Source organism: Cupressus sempervirens, chromosome 6 (assembly GCF_028749045.1).
Source record: "Cupressus sempervirens isolate cs-2001-9-10 chromosome 6, ASM2874904v1, whole genome shotgun sequence".
NCBI lineage: Eukaryota > Viridiplantae > Streptophyta > Pinopsida > Cupressales > Cupressaceae > Cupressus > Cupressus sempervirens.
The window spans coordinates 690,353,209-690,364,259 of record NC_143123.1 but is presented as its reverse complement, the minus strand read 5'-3'; the positions used below and the strand labels follow the sequence as shown (position 1 = coordinate 690,364,259).

General features: G+C 38.7%; 1 protein-coding gene across 6 annotated transcripts in view; it reads right to left on the bottom strand.

The window, feature by feature from the left end:
- Window positions 1-1,770: 1,770 nt before the first annotated feature.
- The window catches only part of LOC149554077 (protein SAWADEE HOMEODOMAIN HOMOLOG 2-like), a 58,842-nt gene continuing 49,561 nt past the window's right edge, over window positions 1,771-11,051 (bottom strand). For 4 of the 6 annotated variants that reach the window (XM_089789411.1, XM_089789410.1, XM_089789412.1 and 1 more), the window contains exons 8-10: window positions 2,391-2,534; window positions 2,162-2,281; window positions 1,771-2,056 (exon numbers count right to left, since the gene is read on the bottom strand). In XM_089789411.1, coding sequence (XP_089645537.1) covers window positions 2,006-2,056; window positions 2,162-2,281; window positions 2,391-2,534 — 315 coding nt within the window. In that variant the 3' untranslated portion in view covers window positions 1,771-2,005. The remainder of the gene's footprint in view (window positions 2,057-2,161; window positions 2,282-2,390; window positions 2,535-11,051) is intronic. The other 2 variants (XM_089789414.1, XM_089789416.1) reach the window with 1 other exon arrangement.

The following is an 11,051-nucleotide window of genomic DNA, read 5'->3' as shown; positions in this document are numbered from 1 at the left end:
ACTCGTAGCTTTCTAGATATAAATGTATCTATATACACTAAAACTTGCATATATAACTATGTAATGATGTAGATTCAAGTACTAGCCAACACGGTGGCCCACTTGCAAGAGTTGCTTTATCACTAGGGTAACACACCTTGTACAATTGCCCGAGTACCGTCGAAATTCGCTTCTATAGATCAAACTCCACCTTGTGGTCGTCGGCGGCGTCATAGCTCTTCAACCCGCCACTCATAGAAGTCGCATTCCCAGGCTACCCGCTGCTCTCCCAACGGTGGTTGGGATGTTCGTCATCGCCTCTCTGCCTCCAAAATGAGGTTCTAGTTGGTCCCCAGATGCTCCTCCTACTGCCTCTAGTTGGCCTACCTCTAGTACAGATCCCAAGTGGTCATTCCTCCACTTGGACCTAGTGATTTTGCTTCCCAAGGCAGAGGGAGAAGAAGATAAAGAGACAGTTGTTGCAGATGGCTGAGCTCCTCTTGAGCCACCCAACAACTACGCTAATGTATGGGGTTTTAATGATCAATAAGATCCACCTCCCTCAGCTGGCACTACCTTAGCAGTCGAAGGGCAGTTTATATACATACATACATACATACATACATATAATGAATAGGTTTTGGGTTTCCAACTTTGTCGTATGAACTTTCGTAGGGTGCCCTTCGTATCCCCACCCCCTTTTTTGTGAATATGTAACTTAAATATTTAATTAATAGAGAAGGGACTATTCATAAAAAATGTCCATATGACAGACATTTGCTTTAGTGAGATGACTAAAAAAAAATTATTATTTATTCAACTTTATTGGCGAAAGTATTTGTATGCATGTACATATGTTCATAAAACTGCAGTGCAAGACTGGGAAAGTCTCCCAAAACAAAAAGTGTATGCAAGCGACAAATAAACGGGAAGAAGTTACAAATTGGCATTATAGAAAAACATCAAATTGAGAATGAGAATGAGAATGAGACTCCAATATAATGTCATCAATAATTGGAAAAATAGCCATTCATATTGCAGCTGTATCAGAGATCAATCATATGATACTGCTAAGAAGGCTCCCGACACATTTTTCTTTTGTAACTGCAGATCCTTGCCCTCTTCCTCTTCCTCTCTGATCTCTATTGTTTAGGTCATGGAAACAATTGGAATTGTTTTTCCTTTGGTTCTGACTGCTACTGCTGGCCTCATCCTTATTCTTCTAACATAAACTATAAATGTATCCAACCAAGATTCCCACTTTCTGAGACATGACCACAATCTCAAGGTATCACCGGGACAAATTAATCACCAGAGATGATGGGGGAGAGAGAATTTATAATCACCCAGGCCTAAGTGGAGGAGAATCTGGTAAGAATTCAGAATACCAAAGTCGAGTGGGAAGAACATAACCTTACATAAAATGACTGACTACTTTGGGGACATCAACTGGTTTGAGAAGAGGGCTATGTTTAAGAATTCTATCAACAAATAGGCATCATCATCATCATAAATGGATGAGATTTTTAAGACAAGTTAATATAAACTTATTTTCAAATTATTTTACAAAACATAGTCTAATTTCTTCAATCTGAAGGAGTTATACTGCGTTATACTACCCCACTATCAGATTCACGAGGCACATTTCAGGGGATGACAATTGCTTTGTGGTTGCATCAGAACTTGACAGAAATAGGGGTGTCAGTGTAATTATTATTATGAAAATACCCATTCCGTAACAGAAGGCAGAAGAGAAGAACAGATAGCTTCTCACTCTTTGCAAAGATGATATTAATTAATGGCTTCTTGAGAATGCATTAAAAAGGGGGTGTTAAACATTTTAAAATGTGAAACTGTCCATTAATAATGTGCATGGATATTGACAAACCATGAATAACATTTAGTGAGTTTCTAGAAAAAACCCCGCTTTTCACAGTTATATGATAGACAATACATTTCACCAACTTGCTCCAAATGGGTTTTCTCAAAAGTATACAATAATCGTCTTCGACTTTTGTATTACAAGTTAAGCACAATTTTCTGGCCGCCGATAAACTCTTCGCAAGGGTACCCTTTCCTGCATATCATAATAGATATTTGAGATATTAGAAAAATTTTGGTGAAAAAATTAAAATAATCATGCTTCAAGTCTTGCATCTTCCAGTACAGGTTTGCAGTATACCTCTATTTTATCATGGTCATAACGAATCAAAAATCTGCAACGGCATCCCCTCACATCATGCCGCTTTCTCTGGACATCAATGACACAAGCATCAAAGTAGATTGCTTGCTCTATTCCTTCCTAAGAGTTTGGTAAAAAACAATTATTAACAATGCTATATCGTAAAAGTACACATGTTTTTGTCAGAATAGTGAAGCATAACAATGAATGAAATGGAATAAACAGATACCCGAAAACAAAGAACAGTGTCTCCTGGCCTAATAGAGACACAGTCAGATGCTTCACATGGAATAGATCGTTGACGAACAGCCTTTCTCACATTGACCCACTCATCTTCCTCTGCCCCAAAACCAGCAAATCTCACACGGACTTCCTGAAATGAAAAAAATGCAATGTTTACACTCCACCTATATTCCCATAAGTGAGAAACATGAAATGTGACGACAACAAGAAAGCAATATCATTGCTTTAGGACTGTAATACCCTCTTTCAAACATAGAATTCAATAATAATAATAAAAATACAAATAAAAAATGAATAAATATAAATTAAGATTACTGTAATCAAGCACAATAGTAAAGATAAACTGATTAAGGTTAATATTAGCTATTTAAAGTAATGACTAATAATGACTATTAGTCAAGCAATGACTAACGTGCAATAGTATTTAATAACAGCAATCAATAAAAATTATAAATTATTATCTATATTGTATCTAATATGTAAAATAATTGGCAGAGTTGTTAATGAAATGATTGGAACCAATGACATAGGTTGGCAGAAGAAGTCTTCAGGAGTCTGTATTATTATTTCTCACTTATGCTGGGGTCCCATGGGCACCCACTTCTTTAAAAATAGAGCAGGTGCTGCTGAGATTTGTTAGGAATATTTAAAAGGAAGCAGTCCCATGAATTTTATATTGAATCCTCTTTAAAAGGATCAGCTCCTAAAGTAAAGGAATCTAGTTGTCTCGTAAATTTTTAAAATAAAGAGATTATTTCATTTTGGTGGGAAGTTGAAGAGCTTTTTGACAAATGGCAAAATCCTTCCCTAAGCTGGTGGGGCTATTTCCATCCCCAACCCATTTTCACCCCCTTAAATTGAGACGGCAAAAAAGTCAGGGCTCCTATTTTATAGGAAAAGATACCAAATAAACCTTTACCCCCCCCCCCCCCCCACCTTAAAAAGTTATCATGGGGTCACCTGCTCCACAAAAATAGAGCCCAAGTCCCTCCCATGTGACCCCTGCCTTACTTCCGTAGACATATTGGGCGTATCAAGTTATAATGCTTGGATAATGTATTACATCTCCCTGGTATAACTACAAAGTAGTTCAAAGACCAAATTGATAAGTCTACAAAATGTCACCAAATTGAGCAGCTTATTAGCAGAGCATGACAAGTAGACAATTGACATAAACCAATAAGTCATTTACAATCTGTTCGATAATAATCTATCAAAAGGTGCGACATAACAGTGTTTGACTAAAGGTTATTCTCAAAAGAATATGAGTAAGGATAGTTAAATAGCCAACGATCACCATAATCAGTAATTAACGAAGAGTGTGATTAAGTTGAAGAAGTCGGTTTGTGTAAGTTGAAGGGATGCAATCTGAGGATATATCGAAGTCTACAAAATCACAATGACCAAGATTTGGTGTCACAGAGATTAAAACTCTTGATGGAATACCAGTTTATACATCAGATTGATGTGTTTATACAGCCAAAGAAATTTCTACAACTTAGAGAGAAGAATAAAATATTAGAAGACAGAGATGACCTACACATAACTTCCTCACATTAGTGATGAGACTAGGTAAAAAGGTCAAACTACGGCCTCGTCATATTCATCAAGCAAAGAAATGATATGACAAAGAACCTAAATTAGCATTCAATTCAAGACATTTAGTGAGGAATAGAGTATTTCTTTCCAGAGAGCTGATTTATAAGGCTACCACTGTCAAAAATGATAGACTGTTAAATGTTGTTTGGACCAATTATCCAGCCAATCTTCACAATTATAATTAAATTGTGAAAAAAATGAAGAATAGTGAGGAAATTTGTAGGGGATATTAAGTGGACACAAAATTGAACCATGTGAGAAAATTTGGTGTAGATATTAAGTAGACAAACCAATCTTCACAATTATTATTCAATTGTGGAAAATTGAAATGAATGGTGAGGAATTTTGGTGTAGATAATAAATACACAAAATTGAACCACGTGTAATAAGGAATTGACAGTATTGACAAAGATCCTAGCATTTAAATATATAGGAAAGCTTACACCATGACAAAGTACACACGATAAATGAAAATCGAGCTAAAACAACCTTAAAATGTGGACCATTTGCATATTGTAATAGGAAACTACTCTCTTTGGACAAAAGCCTCATCAAAATAAAATACTCTTTTAAGAGTTGATATGATTTTCTCACAAAATCCAAGTAACATCAGATCGATACCCTTCTGAGACAACAATAATGTACCTTGAACAAAGAGATGAAATAGGTTGCAAAGTTGTCTGGCCTGTACTTTTGTCTACAGTTCAGGGGCAGAGCCAACTGACATGGTAATTTGGAAATGCTCAGCATACACACTTCCATAGTATGCCAAGATGGCTTGGCAACAGTAAGGGTTAACATCAACAACTCCAATCACAATAAATTACATAGAACACACCCTCCAAATTCAAATTATGCCATTGAACCTTGAACAAAGAGATGAAATAGGTTGCAAAGTTGTCTGGCCTGTACTTTTGTCTACAGTTCAGGGGCAGAGCCAACTGACATGGTAATTTGGAAATGCTCAGCATACACACTTCCATAGTATGCCAAGATGGCTTGGCAACAGTAAGGGTTAACATCTGTTTACCGTACAGGTAAAGAAGTCAACACATACAGACAATAATAGCAGAATAGCAGAATTATATTCGCAATAGTAGATGAATGCTGATTTACAATGATCCCAGACGGGATATAAATACTACCGCCGAACCTTCCCGAAGGAGTCCGTCAGCCACAATTATTTTATCCGTTACAAACTATACACCGCCGGACCGTCGGCTACAGAAACACCGCCGGACCGTCGGCTACAGAAACATCGCCGGACCGTAGGCTACAAAAACACCGCCGGACCGTAGGCTACAAAAACACCGCCGGACGGGATATAAATACTACCGCCGAACCTTCCCGAAGGAGTCCGTCGGCCACAATTATTTTATCCGTTACAAACTATTTACCGCCGGACCATCGGCTACAGAATACCGAAACACCGCCGGACCGTCGGCTACAAAAACACCGCCGGACCGTCAGCTACAAAAACACCGCCGGACCGTCGGCTACAAAAAACCGCCGGACCGTCCAGTCGGCTAACAACATCAACAACTCCAATCACAATAAATTACATAGAACACACCCTCCAAATTCAAATTATGCCATTGAAGTTCTGAAAACATGACATAAAGTTCATGAACACACTATCACAGATCTGAGTGTTTCAATTACAAGTCTGATGCAAAGATGTTACATGTATCACAGCCATCCCAAACACCAAAATGCCTAACAGGTAGAAATACACTATCTGAAGGTTGTTCTTCAGCCTATCTCACTCCAAGTCCATACCATTGAACAGATCTGAGAAGATAAATGGAGGTCTTCTGGTATGGGTTGCAGGTTATCAAAGTGTCAACCACCTTCAATGTTCTCCAATTCATCAAGAATACATCATGCATTCATTCATCTCAGAATTTACAGTCAACATTGGAAAGTATAAGTCTAATTTCCCAGTTAAAAACACTGAATAGGGACAGATAGGAAAGTCTAAGCAATGACAGGTCTGAAGTTTTGACTGTCATAAGCCTGAATGATAGGGAAAACTGCTGATAACAATTTCTAGCCTCAACAAGGGACACCCTCCATTGGTCAAATACAACTTATACACTTCTAATGTTGCCCAGCACTCTCCAAATGCATATAGAAGGGTAAACAGCTCTGAAACAATTTAAATATAGGTACAAAAAACATTCATTGTTCATATAGCTCATGTTTAATCTAACATTTGAAATATGGGTTATCAATATGATTTTGTCAAAATATTGTCTTCACCGAGTTTCGCCTATTTTTATTTTCCAAATATCATGATACTACCACTCTTCATGCCAAATATGGGATTAATGCTGATGAATGTTGTTTGTGCAATATGTAAATGGTCAAAGTGATATTTTCTTTCAGCTTCTTTTAATAAGAATAGTTTCCAAATTATGTATCTTTTTATTTTATATTTTATAATTTATGTTTTGAGTGTATGAGTTTTAATTCAAGAATTATAAATTAAACAATAAATGTTGTATGCAAACTCAACAAGTTGCAAGTGTTTGTTCTGCTGAGCAGAATTAGAGTCAATACTCAATCCACTCTATCAAGAGCAATTGATTAGGTGTAACAACGCAGAGGATATTCTCTACATACACTCCCATTTTCATATATTATTTAATTTATTGCATATTAAACCGGAATACAATTGAGGGTGTGACAAGTAACTAGGATATAGCCCCTGAGTGTGCTGATTTAGATGCCATAGTTGCACAATTTATCCAAGTTTCCATAAATGAACATGAGGCAGCTGTTGCACATGACATAAACATCGCAGTTTGAGTGCAGTCTTGTGGATTGTGGATTGTGGTTTGAATGAAATTGGACCAGGTATTGATCTTGATGCTTCTTCTGAAGATGAATATGGCTTGCAATTTGAATTTTCATTATGTAATGACATTTTGAGACCTAAATATTATGATCATTTCAAGAAATAGAGACCTACTTTCAAGAAATGATTGTGCAATTTATTATACCTATATTTCTGAAAATCATCTGTCCCAGTGTCAAGAAATAGAGACCCACTGGATAGGGCGCTAAAAATTGGAATTAGAGAAGTAGCAGATCACAGTGTTGGTTGCTGCATTTATGCCAATGGGCTTGTTTTCAGCATTATCCAATCACCTTATTGGCGAGAGATGGTGAGTACCCTTTGCAATATGCTTTCTGATTATGTTATTCATGAGTATGAAAACGTATGAACCACCTTACTGGTGGAGGAGAAAGCTTCATTAGAGACAACATTAAGAGTGGTAAAAAGTAAATGGCTGGAAACAGATGTGTCCAACATTTGTGATGCGTGGAAAGATTGCAAAAATAGGTCATTGATTTATGTTATAGTAATGTCCCCTAAAGGGGCAATGTTCTTTAAGGCAATGGATTGTGAGGGACAAGTGAGAGATGCAAGTTTCATTGCCAATATCCTCATAGAATCCATTAAGATGGTAAGGCCTACAAATGTTGTCCAAGTCATAATGTAGGTTGCTACAAATTGTACGGAAGTTGGGTCCATAGTGGGCCACATTGATCCCATTGTTTGGAAGCTATTTGTAGTCTACTCACTCAATTTAATCATGCAAAAGATTGGCACACATATTGAACAGGGTAAATAAGGTTATGTAGAGGAGAGAGAAATCTTTGACTAATCATAATCATCAAATATCACAAGGCATATTTAGGACTTTCTCTAGGCTGGAGCTGTTGAAACTCAAAGGTAATATAAATTTTTTTTTGTAGTTGATATATGGCGTGTACTTTTTATGTCATGTTAGGTTGCTGAAACATAATTTGCATCTCAAACAATTTTCTTGAGATGACTTGAGAAGGTGCAAGAGGCCTTGAACCAAACACAGAAAGAGTGCAGAAAGTAAAAGCACAGATCCTTGACGATCTGTGGTAGGATCGTGCAGAATATCTTTTGGGTTTCACTGAGCCTATCATGCATATGATCAAATATGTTGATACTAATTGCCAATGTTTGGGTGAAATTTATGAAAGGATGGACACCATGGTAGAGAGCATAAGAAAAATAATAGAGGCCAAGTGTAATGTCCTCTGATGGATTTTCTCAATTTAGTTTTAAACTGGACTAATGACTTCCGTCAAACAGTTGTCATAAAACCAGTAAACCTTTATCATACGTTAACTCACTATCACTTAGCTGAACCTCTAACTTGAATAACTGAGAATGCCCACATAATCATTAGAATGAAAGTTTCAGCATAAACATTAATTTTGGTCTAACAGCCAAAAGGGCGACATTGATTTATGAAAGTAACAGCAGCAAAAGTTCTGTATACAAAATATCAATGACAGAAGGCCAGTCTGTAAATGATTACATTAACACATACTACTGCACAAATGGTTTAGAGATAAGAGACAGACCCGATTCCCAGGTGTTATGGTCTGACCAAGCTCGTGACCAAGCCAGCAAGCGGTTATCCTATGTCTCCATCTTTAGGTTAGGACCAGTTCTTGGTTTGCTCTCACTGCGATAAGTAGGAACCTGTATTGATGATGAATGCAGTGAATGAATTCTAAATGTGGCAGTACGTGTTCAACCTGACACCATTTCCTGTCTCTTAATCAATCTACCATAGACCACCATAAATCTGCTCTGCTAGTCGTGAGCTGAAGGGAGATGAACTTGTGCTTTAGAGATGGTTAACACAACTGCTATTGCTACATAAGAATGCCGTGAAACACCCCAAGATCTCCCGTGGTCATACCCAGTCAGAATGCCACATTCTCACGTTATTCCTCTACCAACACATCTTCTGCTCTATGGTTATCACCAATACTATCACTGTTAACATTAACTTCACCTATCAAACAACTCACGATGGTGTCTGCGTGCTAGATATTCACTGTGAGGAGAACATTATGCCGGCTCGTCCATGTTTCATCTCGTGAACTACATGGCGGAAAGAATCTGTCACAGTATAAACTTGAGATGGCAAGGTTATACTTACTCAATATCACACTGATGACTTCAGTCCTGAAATGACTATCTCCTTGACTGCTGTTCAGCTACGACGGATATCCTGTGAAGGGTAATACAGTGCATTGACCAGTTCCTCTTCCTACTGCTTATTAAGTCCACTTCTTGCCTAATCCCTGAGTTCCAAATCGAACTTCAAACTGATAGTGCAATATCAGTACTAGGTTGGCGTCTAGTGTCACTCCTTTCCTCAAGGGTTTTCGTCCTTAGGGAAATTTCCAGTCACAATTAAGCAACCATTTGGATTTATAAATAACATATATATGTTATATTCTTTCCCAAGACGGAGTCTCATATTTATAACCTCGAAGTGAGGGAAAAGTGTTGGAACAAGAGATGTGGGATAAAACACCAATTTTCATCTTCTAGTCACTTAAGTCACTTTATAAAGTGAATGACTTTTAAAACATAAAGTAAGTTTATTAAAGTACTTTAATACATTAAATGACGAACTTAAGAGAAATCTTCCTTTGTAACTGGCAGGCATCCTTACTGGTAATGCTATTAATCTATCCGGATGTAGAGATAGATTAACCAAACACCAAAAGAACTAGTGCAAATCATGGGACATGACAGTCCTCCCTTTTCGGGATTGCAATCTCAATGCTAGATGTTGTAAAATAGATTCACCTTCCCAAGTGGCATCTTCATACGGTAAAATCCTTCCAGCGGACTAGATATTCTCTGACAAATCTGTTTCACAACTTCCTTTCCTTGGTCTCAATCACCTCTGTTGGCTCCAAAACAAGTCTACCCTCCTCGTCAAGTGGAGGCAAGCCTTATGACAGTACAACCTGCTGACCAATTGCCTTCTTGAGGCATGAGACGTGAAACATGTTGTAGATTCAACTTTCACCAGGTAAATCCAACTCGTAAGCAACCTCACCAACCCTCTGGTGATTGTTTACCATACCGGTAAAGAAATCAACGCATACAGATAATGGACACGAATAGCAGAACTCTTTAGATTATATTCGCATATGCCAGACATTACATTATGCTTGATAAGATGAATCATAGATGATGCTTTACAATGATCCCAGACGGGATATAAATACTATCCGCCGAACCTTCCCGAAGGAGTCCATTGGCCACAAACATTATGTCCACTACAAACTATATACCCATCGGCTACAAAATGCAAAACACCGACGACAGTCATTCCATCGGCTAAAGAAACACCGCCGAGACCATCAAGTCGGCTGACACCATCCCCCCCAAAAAGAACAGTCATCTCCTGACAACTAACAAAATTAGGAGACAAGTTATAGACAAACAAAATAAATACTAGAAAGAAGGGGGCGTCCCAGAAGAGTGTTGCTGGCGACGTAACTCATACACCTGCTTTGTCCTGATGCGGAGATCTGTCCGAATCTGAGAATTAACCTCGACGGCCTCCTTTAGAAGAAGCGCAGCATCCATAGCCTACCTCCTAGCTAACTGCATCTCGTGCTCAGCCGCATCCTTATCTCGGATAGCCGCTTCTATGCCTTGCCTAGCCACGTCTCTCTCCTGCACCACTGCTGCCATATCTGCCAGTAGTGCCACCCGATCTGCGGCCCATGCTGCTTGTTGGTCGGCCAAGTCGGTGGCTAGCTTCTCTCTAGCCTCTCTCTTAGCTGCCAATGATGTCTCTGCTGCAACCCTGTCTGCCTCCACACGTTGACGAGCATAGTAAACATCCTTGTACAATCCCACAATCTCATGTGCCAGCTTCATCAGAGGGGTGTCAGTGGGTCCCAAATCCGGCTCAGTAGCCCAATCTGCCAACATCTCAACTGTCTCCATCGCCGGCCAACCCCTGTCTACAAAAAAAGTCTGAAATCATCGAGGACAGATCCCACGGATATATGCTCTAATCAAATGGCACTCCTTCCGCCGAGTCAGAGCCTGAAGTGCCACATCGTGTCCCTTCTTCAACGCAGACTTCATAGTCCTGAGGTAATCCCGACACCTGTCCTCATCTGACCCGTAATCCTCCTTGGCGAAGTCCTCCAATGACCATTCCGCATCACTCTT